The following is a 16466-nucleotide window of genomic DNA, read 5'->3' as shown; positions in this document are numbered from 1 at the left end:
GATGAACTTGAACTTGCATTTAATGAACTCTAAGTATATGAGTTATTGTGGAACTCAAGTTCAAACTTTAGTTGGCTAGAAACTATAATTCTTGAATTGATGTAGTTTTAAGATTTTTCATTTACTTTTTAGGTTTTACTTAGTTAATGGCTTATTACGGTCATAAAATTTGGAGGTTATCACTATTCAAACACCTAGTGGAAGGTTTAGGGTTGTATTTTGAGGCTATATAAAGCCTTGTAAGTTCTCTTTACAATCAGATAGATTTGAAATGTAATGAAAATGAGTATCCGTGCTTTATTTTAGCCAAGAACTAATGTACTCTACAATCTTGTGAAAGTTTGTATTTTTAAGATTATTCAAGTGAAATTGATCTATCTTGTTTGTAGAGTGATTCAGATTTCAAAACAAGGAAAGTTTTTTTTTGCCTTATTTGATAAAACAAAGTAATCCAATCATTCATTTATGAGGTTTTTGAGGTTGGGTTTATTAACCAGACTTTTATATCCAATTTTAAAAGGTTTCTAACATTTGTTATCAAAGCTTTAGGTTCTAGATTACATGTATTTTTCTCTTCTTATTTTTTAGGCTCTAGTACCAAAATAGACGTTGCAAAAATATAGGATAAAAATGAACAAAAGTCGAAAATAATGAAAATGTAATTGAACCTAATCTTATCCGTTGCCCCCAACATGCTTATAGTGTAATAATGTTAACGACCTTGTTGTATTTGAAATTGTCAACTATGGAACAATTAACAAAAATCTAAAACTAAAATCTAGATCTTTAAGTATATAAAATCTCAAAAGTTTAAACACCAAAATATGCATCTGATTCAACTATTATCTAATAGAAATGAACAATTCATCACATAGCGAAAGAATTTGATTTCTAAACCATTTAGAATTTAAATTGAAATGATGATACCATATTATAAAACCTAAATTAGTATTATAAATTGGGACATAGATCAAAGACAGAGTCTAGGTCTATGTAACACAAACATCCTCCAAGGATCTAGATCTAGGACATGTCTGGGCCCACAGGCTTCTACTAGCATGCTGACATGGCACCATCTGATTGGACTGTTAGTATCATTGGTCTGTCTACAGACTGTATAGTATCTGACAACTGCCACCCAACTCAAACTCCTCAAATTTTATATTTTTCCTTTTTTTTTTCTAAATGAATTTTTTTAAAAGAATAATAACAAAAAATTAAAAATTAAAAGATTGCGAAAGGCAACCGAAACTGGTGGCACAAGGTTCCGTTAGGCTGCTTTCTGCGAATTCCAACCGTTGATTTTGTAAGAGGATGTCAGATCAGCCGTTGGATTTGTTGGTTTTTTTTCCTCTTTTCCTTTCCTACTTTCGATCTTTAATTTTGATTTACCAAACGAACATATTTCAACGATAATTGATATATGTCCTTGATCAAAAAATTGTGAGTTTGAATTCCCACTTTATATATTTTATTAAAAAAAAATTTTAATTTTAATTTTTGTAATTTCAAAATATTCATGTAAATGATAATGGTTTAGTATTCTATTTTTTTCTTTTTTTTTTAAATTTTTATTACTATTTTAGCAAGGTATATAGTCAATAAAATGTTTTAAGAAATAGTCATAAATTTACATTAAATAATTTCTATTGCAAATATAGTTTATGTCAAAATTTTATAAACAATAACTAAAATAAAATCAATATTTTATAAATATAAAGATTAAAATAGATCAAAGTTAGAAGCATATAGAGAGTACAAAAATTAGTTTAAAAGAAAAAGAGAGTACAGAAATTAAAATAGTGTTCAATTTTTTTTTCTTTTTCTTTTTAATTTTTGGACAAAAAGGGAAATAAAGAAAGCCGGTGGGCTTTAATTGTTCTGGAAGCATCTGCTCTTCTTTACTTCTCTCGTACACATAATTTTCCCCCACCGACAGTCAGGTGAGGCATCTAATTCTTTTCACTCAATTACCCATTTTACCCTTCCTTTTTTTTTTGGAATTACTTTCCCCCCAATTTCTTGCTTTCATTTTAAGAAAATTGTGATGCAGATAGTAAATTTGTCAGGGTAAAAAAAAAAAAAAAATAGATATATGTTAATTACAACAATTGAACTATTCTCATTTCGGTAGTAAATTTTTGGATATTAGGACTTATGAGAATTAAGAATAGAAATTGAAATGCTTTTTCACAACTACATAATTGACTAATTAATCATATAAACAAAATTAAAATTTTTAAGATTATAAAAACCAAATTGAAATGAAAATTATTTAGATCGTGTCTATCCATACGGATTATTATTAAAAAATTGATAACTCAACTCCATCTTTATAGTTTTGCCTATTAATTGTCAAACATTTAATTGTTGTCCAACTTAATTATTTTTCAATTAAAATTGAGTAAAAATAATTTGATCCTATTTTTTTAGTCGGAAATATTTACTATAGCCCATATTTTATGTTATTCAGAAAGAAATTAAATTAGAATCATTCTTGAATTTAAAATTTTGGGACACAAACAAATCTCTTTGGTTTATTGGTTGGGCCGTTACATTACACTTGAAAGCTCAGTTTTTTCTTTTTCCTCCAAAAAGAAAAAATTTACTTTATTACATTACTGAAATCTCAGGCGTTTTCAGAAATTCAGACAATGTTTTGGGCATAATTGGGATTTGCGCAGGCCACTGGTAAGAAGTTGAGACGTTATTTTCTCTTCCCTTCCATTTTTTTGCTTCTTCTTCACTGTTTCCACCAGAGGAGAGCTTCAGCCCTGCCTTCTCATATAAACCCACCAGAGAAAATTAGTGCAGAAAGAGATTGTAGAGCAGATCTGGCAAAAAAAAGCTTCTGAAGCTGAGCATTTCATCAATCAATGGCTTCCAAATTGATTCTGATTATAGTTTTGGTAATCGACGTTATTGCTTTTGCTCTGGCTGTTGCCGCTGAGCAAAGAAGAAGCACTGTAAGCTTCAGTCTCTCTCTCGCCATTGTCGTTTTCTTTAGTGCTTTTTTAGTTTTTACTGCTAATTTTGTCGATTTGAAGTATTTTACTTTCTGGGTCTGTTTGGTTTCTGCGATTTTGCTTCTGGGTCGTTCTGGGTTTGCTGAAATTAGGATTAGAAAGAAAAATTAAGAACAGGTGACAGAAGAATCTTGCCTTTTCTGGGGTTTTCTCGGCAACCAAACAGCGATTTGTAGCTTTCTGCTGCAAATTGGTTCATCCCATTAATGATAATGTGGTGTATCAGTCCTTCCATAGCTCAGGAAATTGATATCGGGGTAACTGGGAAGTTATTTTCTATTGTGTATAATGTCAGAGAAATGTTGGGAATATTGTTGACATTTTCAAGCTTCTAGATTACAAACTACAAAGACCAAACTAAGATTATAGTTCAATAAGGACTATGCTTTGGCTTTTTCTAAAATGTAATTGTTTAACTGTTCTGAAATGTTGTACAAGAGAACTTTTATAGATTTCTTAGCTTCTTGCTAACTTCAATGGGGAAAATTTGCAACTCTTCTCTTCTGTGTTTCCTCTTCTTAGTCTGCAAAACGATCTAATCTTGACCTACTCGTTCGCGTTGTTATGAATCTTATCTTGCTGATAAGCTTTACTAAATGGAAGCATTTGTATTAGAATAAGCTGCAAATCGGAAACTCGATAACTGGTTTTGTTCTGTATCTCTTGGGATTCTTCTCTAGTTTAAAGATCAAAGAGTTGGTTTCAACTTATTAGTTATGCCTATATGACATACTAACATAGAATTTGATGCATTGCACTGATAATGGTACATTGTTTTCAAGCATTTGTTGTTGAGTTTATAGGCTAATTGGTTGATCTTATGGTGACAGGCCAAGGTTGTTCAAGATAAAGAAGTGGAGCACAACTATTGTGTGTACGACTCAGACATCTCGACGGGCTATGGCGTCGGTGCTTTTCTACTACTCATGGCGAGCCAGGGCGTGATAATGGCAGCTAGTCGATGCTTTTGTTGCGGGAAGTCGTTGAATCCTGGAGGTTCAAGGGCCTGGGCTATTATCCTATTCATAATCTGCTGGTAATTAGTGAATTGGTTTCAACTTCACTCCATCAGTTTAGCCTCATTGAAACTAAACTAAACTCCCAATGTTAATCTTGCAGGGTGTTTTTCTTCATCGCCGAGGTTTGCTTGTTGGCGGGGTCGGTAAGGAACGCCTACCACACCAAGTACCGAACCTTGTTCAGCGACGATCCTCCCTCATGCCAAACTTTGAGGAAGGGAGTTTTTGGTGCAGGTGCAGCCTTCATTTTCTTCAATGCCATTGTATCTAAACTCTACTATATATTCTACTCCAAGGCCAGAGAAAGCCTACTTCCATACGGCGGAGAAACTGGCGTCGGGATGGGAACCTACAAATGAGCGTATGCGTAATTAAGTCTAATAGGTTTTCTTCAGATTTTATCGACGAACTCGGACCGATTTTGAGATGATTTTGCATATCAAGTATTGGTTTTTACTTAGGAAGAAACGTTAGTATCATAAGTTTTACTTTTGTGTAGCTCTTTGTTTCCCTTTTAACCACTGCTGGGCTCTTTTTTTTTTTTTTTCCTTCATGTTTTTTGGTGGATTGTTACATTTGTATTGACAATAAGAGAAACATTGGTTGTATTCGTATAAATATTTGTATTCTTTTATGAATCCTGTTTTACATTTTTGCCACTGGGTATTTCATCATATTGCTGAAAAGGCTAAGAAAATTCAACCTCTCTCAATTTCGAATCACCCAAAATTTGCTCCAAAATCTCTCTTTCCCACCCTCTCTCACACTTTACGGGATCGACCGCAGGATCAAATCCTACAACATACAACTATTAAGAGACACTAGAACTGCGATTATCATATCTTACGGTCTATACAATATACGACTATCAAGAAACACAAGAATTGTAGTTGTCATATCCGGATCAACGTACTTGAAAGTTGGCACTGTGATTGGCATATTCTACTTAGGTCCTCTTGTCATGGCCTGGCCTCAATATATAGGTAGATTTACAAAAGTTTTTGTTTGTTCATTTTTATATAATGAAAGCATTCCTCCAAAGTTTGAGTAGAAATGAATATGGATAATATGAAAACTTGGGATTTGTGTAAGGTATGTTTGGGTTTAAAATGTACAAAAGTTTGTGAGTTTTAAGACCATAATTTGGATTTTTAGGTAGCTTGTGAGATTAATGTAAGTTTCTAATTTATGGTAAACAAATTCACATACCGACTCATGAATCAAATTATATTATTTAATATTATTTTTATCCATGACTTGGTAAGATATACCAATTTTTATCATAAACTTTTAGTTCTAAAGTTAGATGACTGCTGCAATATTCACCTTAAATTTGAAAAAGCATTGTAATTTTTACATTCAAATAAAATTATTCGAAGAATCGTCAAAAAAGTATTATCATTATGTGCATCCATGGAATAATAAACATATGTTTAATGCAAATGGGAAAGAATTTCTTAGAAAAATGACATTGGACTTGAATTTTTTAACTAGTTATTCAACGGTCTATTTTGTATCTTGATCAAACTTAATCCACTACAAAACTTGATTTTCATTGAAATTAGTGATTATTTGGATATCCTAATCAGTGGATGAATTAACGGAAATCCATATAGAGGTAAAAATTACTTATCTTAAAAAAAAAATTTCTTCTTACCTTCAAATATAAAGATGGGATACAAACATAGGACATTAGACATATTGAGAGAGCAAAACGCAGCATTCATTTTTGTTTTGGACAAATACCTAATGTGGAGAATGATGTGACGTCATAAAGATGGGTGCAATTCAATTTATTGGCCCCAACTCTAACTTTACTACAAAATAATTTAATAATAATTAATTAAATTAAATTAAAAAGGCAAATAAAAACCTCAAATTTTATTGGTGATATATATTAGGTCTATTTTTAAATAGCCATAAATAGTAGTATGCTTTTTCAATGATGATAAGAATAAAAATAGCTTAGAACCGTAAATAGAAGTACATATTTATTTTTTAAAACTATTTTTGTTTTTTGAGATCAAATCGTGGGAATTTTATTTTTATGTTTTATGTAATTTAAACTTTAAAATGCAGAATTACATTAAAAAGAGATAAAAATGTAGATAAATATATTATTTTTTATTATAAATTCACTCATTTTTTTTAAAATTAAAACATGTAAAATATAATATATTATAAATAATACAGCATTGTAAAATAATAAATTATACAAAATTTATTATAAAAATGTTAATAAATTAATTAATGTAATTTTAGATTAAACTTACCTATTTAGTTTGTAACTATTGTTAAATAGACGTTGAACAAATTTTTAAATTGAGCTTTTAATTTTCAAATCTGCTACCAATCACATATTTGAAAACAACAAATATAGTTTTAAGATTATAATTCTATTATTCATTCAACTTTTAAGATTTCTGTTTTCTAACCACCCGCTAAATGCACGTCATTTGAATTTTAATACTCTAAAAAAGAAATTAGGCCGCCAATATAAACATAGTCCAACGGATTAAAGCATAAATTATCAAAATGTTCATTTTGGTCTCCATATTTTAAAAAAGCTATCATTTTAGTATTTTCATTTTCATTTTTATCTTATTTTGAAATATAACCATAAATTTGTATTAAATAGTTTCCATTGTGTACAAAATTTGTATTAAAATTTTGTAAATATGAATCAAATTAGTCACTTTTAAAAATATAAAGACCAAAACAGATATTTCGTAACTATAACTAAAATAAACAAAAAGTAAAAATACATGGACCAGTATCATAAATATAAAATTTTGATAAAAAACAAAATGCTCCAAAAAAAGAGTTTCAAATATTATAGATTATATATATATAGACAATAAAATCCTTTTTATAATTATAAAGACATAGTTTAATTAGTCCAAACATCGATATTAGTTCAGTTACATGAATATTTAGGTCTTTTTTTTCCCTATTTTATTTTGAAAAATACAAACATTTTCCTTTTAATCTTCCCATCAAATTGCACTGATCAATTAACCCATTATATTAAAGGCAATTAGGCAAATGTCACACAAATTTTTTTTTTTTTTTAATATTAGCAAGAGTTGTTCCTTCTAACCTAACTAGAAAAATCAAACAAAACTTTCTTTAATTATCTAATTAGGCGTAATTATTACCCCATGGACTCATTAAAATTATACACTCACAATGATACATATCTAATGTGTTAGATTATGATCATAAAGACCCAAATAATGGTTCTATATATATATATATATATATATATATTATAAACAAAGCACCTTGTTACTTGAGTAATTATTGAAACTTATTGAATAAAATATTCTAACAGATACGAAATTACACGTCTGGTGAGGTGTATAATTTTCTAGTTAATGAAAATAGAATATAGTTTATGTTAAGAAAATTACATAAAATAATAAACTTATGCGATTGTGCCAGTAATTTGATTCACTATTCATTTCACTTGTATTATTGAAATAATACGATTTTGATAAATTATGGAATAGAATTATAATAATTACTGAAACATTTTAGGTAGATCATTTTAACCCGGTTAATGTCGAATAGATTGAGGATTTATTAGACACAAAAAAGATCTATTAGGCACATACTTTCAATTTTTCCATGATTGCCAACCTTCCTCCATAAACTTTCAATTTTGTAATAGTTCATGAACCGATTAATTGACACAAAATTGAAAAATTAGAATTCTACTCAACACAAAATTCAATTTTATGTCTAATAAGATCCGTTATTTTGAAAAATGTCGAATACATCACGATTCTACTAGACACAAAATTGAAAGTTGAAAGACTATTATACACGTATACCTTCTTCCATAATTCTCCCCATTTCCCCCCTTCTGCAAGTTCTTCTCTGTAATCTCGTAATTTAATGGGCAAACAGCACATGCAAATCCCTCAAGAAAAAAATTAAAAAAAAAAAAAGAAAAAAGAGAAAAAAAAGGCCCCTCTATATAATATCCTTCCACATGCTCTCAACTTTCCCTCTACCATTGTCTCAAAAGAAAAGGAAAAAAAAAAAAAAAAGGAATTTCCACTCTTATTTATATGGGGACATATTTTACTTCCATTTCTATATTTCACATAATTGCTGCTCATATTTGTTTAAGCCCTCTGGGATTTAATTTATTTGGAGTTTGAGAATAACCAGCTCAATTGGCAAACTAATTTGAAGAAAAATGGGGCATTTTATTTCTCTCACACAATTGTTTGTTGTTTATACAGACACGACGGTGTTCACGTTTGTCAAATCATCTCAACTAAAAGTGCGCCTATAGTTGGTCCCTAAACTTTTAATTTCGTATCCAATAAACCTTGGCTTGTTATACAATTTTTGAAATTTAGACATAAAACTGATATCATGTAGAACACGTGTCTCTTAACCTAATAGAATACGCAAAAATAAAAGTTTAAAGACCAACTATACATTTTTCAAAGTTCAGGGGTTGGTGCAAAAGATGATGAGAAGTATGAATGAAAAGATACCCTAATGTCATGGGGGTTTGGAAATGATTGGGTTTGCTTCTATGTATGAAATTTAGATATTATTCTGCTCTTTGAATTTGGACATGAAACTGGTGTTAGACAAAAAGATGCAGTGTGTCTTGGTACAAAGAGGCAGCCAAAGAAGAGGTTGGCTGAGGGGATTTGTTTAGCTGTGAATTTTAAAGTCAAATCCATGAACATCACCAACTTGTGAATCTCTTCCTTTTCAAAAGGAAGGAGAAAAAAAAAAGGAAAAAGACAGATACTCTTGGTCTTGTTGTAATTGGTCATTCAACTTTCAAAATGTGTATTTTAGTTCACGAAGTTCTAATATACGCAAATATTTTGGTTGTTGTCATTATTCTATTGTCAGTTTTATTTTAACATGCCCAATACTCATCTTAACTATATCTTATGTGGCTTTAATATACATTCCAAAGCTACATCATGCATCTATCCGTTAGACAATTGATGACAAGTTAAAATAATGACAAAGACTGATGTGGTTATTTCCTTGGAGTTATTTAGAGACTAATATAAACATTACATTTGAAGAGTTACAGTGAAAGTTTAATGAGATTTATTAAATTTAATAACTTTTTTTTTTCAGAGTGAGGAGAAACTATATAAGAAATGAATAATATTTGAACTAAAACCTCCCCTGGTCGAATGTAAGAGCCAAGTAGAGAAACACCTATCCCAAATGACAGAAAGGCCAAAACGAGAAATTGTTTGTTCAAAATATCAACCTTGGTAATGTAAACAAAACGAAGCTCATGGAAGCTCTTTCCCAAACTCATAAATGTTCAAAACCCACAGACCTTTCTCCTCCCAATGACGTCGCCTCCCCATTCACTAACTGAACAACCTCCAAACAATCCAACCAAACCATCAAATTTTGAAGGTTAAGATAAATCGCTAGCCAAATCTCTGCCTTAAGAGGGGAAAACCACACCTCAAAAAAGTTGGCCAATGCCAAATTTGGAAACCGCAGGAATGCACCCACAATAATACCAATTCCCGTCCGGGGAAAATAGCTCAAACAAGTTGCATCAACACACAATTGCTTATTAGTGACATTAATATTAATAATAGTAACAATATGACGGTTAAAAGTGATACCGCAATGTTAAATTATATAAAAAGATTACGCATAGTGTATACCATAATTCTATTTGTTTAAAAATTTTAGATTTAGTCTTCGAAACCAGCAAGTTTATGGATTTAGTGGTGATTTTAGTGACTTTTCTATTTGATTAATAACTAATATTTTTCTTGCTTATTATGTCATATATATCTTTTAGTAGTTTTAGTAGATTTAAGGGAAAAAAATTTATTTTGCCCTTTTTTTTCCTCTTATTAATAGCTAACATTTTCCAAGCATATTTGGTTTAAATTCTAATTTGTTCTGGATATTTTTAGCTTTTCTCAAAACTTGAGTCTATTAACTTTTTATTTCTTTCTATTTTTTATTATTGTGTGTTTTCTAATTCTCCCTTTTATCACTAAACTATTTTGGTAAAGTAACAAAATACTCTTCTTATACTTTTAATCTTACCATTAATTTTTCATATCTAGAAAAGTTTGTTTCATCCTCTAAAATCATTCCTCTTAAAAAAGTTTAGGTATTTGCTTAGGAGAATTAATGTCGTTGAAAAACTATTTTTGACTTTTTAAAAAACAAATAATTTTGTCTTGAATATAAAACACAGGTTTTGATGTGTTAAGGAGTTTTTTGGATGCATGTTTAAATTTTTGTTTTAGAAGAATTGTTTTGCTAACTGATTTTAAAGTTTTTAATATTGTTTTTAATTTTGAAAATATTTTGTATTTTGTGTTTCATTTTTGTTTTTTTTTAATAGGTTAACTTAAAAATACAACACATTTAAACAAAATTTTAATTAAAAAGACAAGTAGTGATTACGTACAATTAGTTAATTTTAAAAATATATGTAAACAACAAAATACTTTTTCTTATTTTAACTATCTTTAAAAGTCATCATACCAAATCAGTTTTTACCCTTAAAAATTCTATTTTTTAATTACTTTGAAAACAGATTTTAATTTCTCAAAATAACCTTTTTTTTTGTTTTTTGTTTTACTCTAACAACTATATCAACACAAACCTGTCGAATTAGTTAAAACATTATAATCTTAATAAAAATTCAGAAAATCAAATTCCAACCCACAAATTGTTGAACTCCAAAGAAAAAAATATATGACAAATAACTTTCAATAATTATTATTATTATTTATTTTTTTTACAAAAAGTTAGAGTATAGAAAAATAGATTTAACAATCGCCAAATAAGACGTACCAACTAGAAAGTTATCCACACAACTAAATAACAAAAAAAAAAAAAAAACAACAAAAGAACGCCACATACCTCATAAATGAAAGCTTTAAAAAAAATGAAAGAAAAAATAACAACTCATTTATGGAAATAAACTTCAAACAGACTCTATCATTAGTGGAGAGTTAAAATGGATACTAGATCTCGTCAAGTTGTAGCTCGGGTATAAACATCACTCTAAACAAGATGTAATTAATAATCATCAAGACTAGATAATCGGACTACTATTTATTTCCGATTACTTTTTCTTAAAATTCATTTATAAATAGTTGAGGTAGGACTAAAATAACTCAATAAAATCTATTGTATTTTGACTTAACATCTCTTTGCAAAATAAAAAATAAAAGTGAGCAAATTAAACTTAACCCCACGTAATTATTATAATAAGAAAAAAAGTTTTATTCTTTTATCCCCATATTTTAATGCTTTATACAGGCTGTGAGGAATCAAGGCACGAGGTTATATATATATTGTATCAAATAGTCTTTCACTTGAAATAATGTATTTAAAATATATATATTTGAATTATTAATCTTAATTTGTGAATTAATTATTGATGATTCAAAAGCATCCAAAGACAATGTCTATAGATAGTGGGAAGGAGGTTTCTTACACATATTGATATTATTGATGTGGTATTCTATTTCTAATTCTACCCAAAAAAAAAAAAAAAGTCTTTTAATATTTTATTTTATAAATATTTGTCAATGATTCTTCTAGAAGCTACAACTAAATGTAACATTTCTTTTTATTTCTTCTTTTTCTTCCTCCTTTTGGAAAATTTCTGTTTAAATACTATTTTGGTTCTTATACTCTCGACTTTGATTCATTTTGGTATCTATATTTTTAAAATATTTATTTTAATCTATATACTTAAAAAAAGTGATCATTTTTGTCCTTTCATTTTTAATTTATTTTTTCTTACTTCTTTTGATCATAATTTTAACATGACACTACTCACTAAATTTCTTAAAATGTAACCACAAACTTGTGTTAAAGAGTTTCCAATGTATATAAAATTTGTGTTAGAATTATGAAGATAAAACACTAAATTTGTCATATTTTAAAAGTATATTGATCAAAATAGATATTTTGAAAGTACAAAAACTAGAATGAACAAAAGTTGAAGGTACACAGAAACTAAAATGAATGTTTTAAAATTATTGGAACCAAAAACTAAAATTACACGGAAACAAAAATTCAAAAGTACATGACTAAAATACCAAATTTGACGATCCTTCGTTTTGGGTTTGGATAATCACTTAGACAAACCTGAAATCGTTTACTTTCAACTCCAATCATCATATTTTGTATTTGTAAATTAGGAAATTTAATATTGCTTGGGTTTAGGTTTATACATTCATTCCAATCTTATGATTTTAACTTAAATTGTATGATAAAAATTTTGAAAAAAAAATAGTAGAAGATATTTTGTAAAATTATTATTTTTTTAGTATATCACGGGATTGTGGAAATTATTTTGATCACATAAACATAGTTTATATAAAGAAAATAAAGACGATCACACATGTTATTTAAAAGTAAGAATAACATTTTCTGAAACATCTTCATCACACCAGATGGTGTCTAATAACATTATTAGATTCGAAAACAAGTAAGTTTTTAGAAATCCAAAAGAAAGAAGGAAAAAAAAAACTAAAATAACCCACCAAAGAGATAAGATTTAAACCTAATTTTTCCTTTTTGGAAAGGATTTAGACCTAATTTATGATACATGGAATGCAATTATAAAACATGAGGAAAGTACAATATGAAAGAACAATTCATTTGACCTCAAAAATTAATTTTGTTTGGAGACTGAACCTATCAGAAAAAAAAGGCTGCTCCAATTCCACCCAAATAATTAATCACACTACTCAAGAAACACCATTACAACACACACAGCCTATGGCTGTGTGCTTCCAAATCCCAAGAACTCTTAAGATTTTTTCTTTTCTTTTTTCTTTTTTGGTGAAAAAAAGCTCATTGGCTATATTTTTTTTTTAATCCCCACTTAAAGGGTTAAAAGGAAAAGATCAATAAATATTTAGCTGAAATTTTGGGAACATTTATAACACAAACTTAAATAAGCTTTGATAAAAATTTCTATTTCTTGTGTCTCGTTCTATGGTCTGAACAAGGCGTACATACGTCTTAGTATTGTTGTTTTCTGATGTTGAAGGGATTCTGTAGTAAAATTATATAGTTGAGCCTTCGATGTAGGTTAAATTGGTCCAAATACTTACAAATATATTTTAAAACATTCCGATTTTACCTAAATTTTTTGAGTGTACATTTCATTTTTTGATTATGGTATCTAGTTCCATTTTTCGGTTATTTTATTCTCAATGGTCAAAAATTTGATTAACCTCTTTTCATTGCTTCTTAATGATCTATGGATTCTACTTTTTACAAATACTTGAATTCTTATTTTAGTCTATCAATATTATAGTTGTTGTGGCTTATAAATTATTTACCCAAAAAATTGAATCTATTTTGAAAATTAAAATTTGATCTATTACATGTGCTTTCAAATACTTCTATGCAATAAATGTCTCCTAATTCAACTAACATAAGCATAGTTCAATTGATTAAGACATCTATTATTCGACTAAAAGATCGCAAGTTTGAATCTCCATCCTCACATGTTGTACTTAAAAAATATCTTATAATCATATAAAATTAACAAAAAAAAAACATGCCTATAATATATTTCCCTTAAATACTTTATATAAAATATATATCATGAATGATAACAATTTTTAACGTAAATTTTAGAGATAATTTAGATACAGTGTATTTGAAAGTTTGGAGACTACTTTATTTTTCTACTATGTCTCAAAATAATTGTTAGTTAGATAAGTTTAGAGATTGATTTTCAAAATGGGTCTCGTATGGTTCGTTACTCACATATTTTCAAAACTAAACATTAAATCATACAATTTCAGTTTGTGAGTTAAAAAATAAAGTGATACCATATTTTCAAAACTAATTTTGAAATAATAAAAATTGAAAATTATTTTGAAACAATTTCTAAATAAATATTTGAAATTTTTGCTTATAACTCTCCTATTAATTAATTTTATTATTTCCATCCAATTTTTTTTCTAAAATAATATATAATAAGAAAGAGAAATTAAGAGTTTGTTGGATAACATTCATGATTTTTTTTTTCATATTTCTCCTTTCTAGTTTTTAAGAAACAAAAATATATATATTGGAGAAACACAAACATTTAATAACTATTTTCAATTGTCTGTTTCGCATTCTTAATAAGCTTTCTAATAATTGTGCATAAATTTTATAAACAACAAAATCAAGTTTTTGTTTTTGGTTCTTATTTCCAAATACTATGACGTAAATAAAAAAAATTATTCTATCATTCTTAACTTATAAAATGCATGCTAAATATGTTTAGAAATAAATACAATGTAAAATTTTTTAATATTCGATTTTAAAAATTAATTTTCATACAAAAGATTTTCTTTTTCTAATTTAAAATTTTAGAGTAGGAAAAACAATAAAATGTTATCAAACATTTTTTTAAAAGACAAGAAATAATAAATAATTATAATATAGTTCTATTTTTATATATTAAAAAATAAAAAACGAGAACGATAAAACAACGTTGCCAAATATGTTTGAAATTATAAAAAGAAACTAATAATATTCCTATCACCAAACACATATATGATCAATCATAGTTAAAAAAGAAAAAGAACATACACTTAATATTTTCACAACAAAACAAAACCATCATTATTCCTCTACATCACTATCACATCTTTATGAATCATATGCTATAAATTCAATTCAATTGTATCAATCACCAAAAATAATATGCCCTAAAACCTTATTATATAACAACCACACTCAAAAAAGAAATGGCTACACTCAATACCCATACATACTATGCAATATATATCATACAAAAATGTGAAGAGATTATTTTTCTCAATCTCCAACACAATCAAAAACTTTTAATGCTGCAGCTCAAGATTCCCAATCTGATATATATATATATATATATATATATATATTAATTTTTGAATGGTACAAACAAATATCTGATGGGGTTGGAAAAATCACCCAATCAAAATGAATGCTTTTGACTTTTGTTTCTATGTATGGACAACATTGTTACTATCCCCACTCTACCTGTTCTCTCCCTTAGCCTTTTATTTATTTTTGTACTCGTACTCTCATTCCCCTACTACCCCCTCCCCCACCTAACCCCATGGCTCAAAATCACCCTTTTCGATCTCGTTCGGTCTCTCATTAGTTCGATTTTGAATTTGGGATTTCCTTTTTCTCTCTTTCTACGTTCAACGATGGATCGAAAGCAACATCAAAAACTTCGAAATAGGTCTGATTCTGTTAGATTGGATAAACAGTGAAAAGGACAACACAAAGTTCGAGGAGAGATGCGTTTTTTGAATTTGATATGTTTTGATGATTCAAAAAGTCAATCAATAAATTCGTGGAACTACCCTCTGGATATATCTATGAACTTGTATTTTTAAGAAAAGACACTATAGAAATCAAAACAAGTTACAAACTTTATTATCCAATCAATCCAAGCAGAGCACAATGGTTAAACACACATATACATATCTCCCTTGAGGTCAAATGTTCAACCCTGAAAATCCAGATATATTGACATGTCAACAGATAACTCAAACGTTAAATGGAACAATACGAAAACGAACCGAGAGTCATTGGTTTCGGGATCGAGACAGGTCAAAGTAAATGGGTTTGGTTTTAAAAAGTCATCTAGCAAGGCTAGTTTAGAGAGAGGAGAGAGAGAAAATTTAAAAAAAAAAAAGTTTTCAGAGAAGCATTGATAAGATGGTCCCTAAAGTAGTTATAGCCTTGGGGTGTCAACTTCAGTTACCAGTAATGGGCTGGACAGCTTGAGGACGGTTGGGAGTACAGTAACTAGTTCACCATAATAGTTTCTACATTTCTGCCCTTTCCACTTCTTCATTTCTTGGGCTTCTCAAAAGCCCACTTACCATTTTTTTTCCACCAAAAAGTATAATACAAAGTTTAGAGACGTAATTGAAACTTTTTAAAGTTTAGACACGAAATATATTTATGTGGTTGCTACCAGAGCATAGTCGAGCGGGTTAAAGTATATGTATATAACTATGAAGTTGATAGTTCGAATTCTATCCCCACATGTTGTACTAAAAAAAGATTTATAAGGTTAGATTACAAATTTAGTCGTTTATCTTTTAAGATGGCAACTTGAAAGTTCATGAACTAAATTTGTAAACTTTAATTTATTGTTGAACATATTTATTAACCTACCAACAAACATAGTACAATTAGTAAAAATATTTATGAGTTTTAGTAAAGATTGGAGATTTGAACTTAAACGAGAAAAGAGCTCATTAAACATCTTAATAATTGTTTTCTTTCTTTTGGTCGATAAGAGATCAAACTTTTGATCTTAAAGAAAGCAATGGGTGTCTAATTTACTCGCCATGCTGACAAGTATTTGATTAGTGCTTGTACAACGGACAAAATAAGGTTTTTATTAGGAAGAAAT

The 16466-nt window shown here is 28.4% G+C and overlaps 1 protein-coding gene across 1 annotated transcript; it reads left to right on the top strand.

Annotated features, from left to right (window-relative positions):
- Window positions 1-2640: 2640 nt before the first annotated feature.
- LOC111010304 (uncharacterized) lies at window positions 2641-4679 on the top strand. The gene is made up of 3 exons (XM_022283662.2): window positions 2641-2966; window positions 3857-4062; window positions 4146-4679. The coding sequence occupies exons 1-3, from the start codon at window positions 2877-2879 to the stop codon at window positions 4402-4404; spliced, it is 555 nt and encodes a 184-aa protein (XP_022139354.1). The 5' UTR covers window positions 2641-2876; the 3' UTR covers window positions 4405-4679.
- Window positions 4680-16466: the final 11787 nt, after the last annotated feature.

Source organism: Momordica charantia (assembly GCF_013281855.1).
Source record: "Momordica charantia cultivar OHB3-1 chromosome 11 unlocalized genomic scaffold, Mcharantia_2.0 BLBB01000011.1, whole genome shotgun sequence".
Classification (NCBI taxonomy): Eukaryota; Viridiplantae; Streptophyta; class Magnoliopsida; order Cucurbitales; family Cucurbitaceae; genus Momordica; species Momordica charantia.
This window is presented reverse-complemented; position numbering and strand designations above follow the sequence as displayed.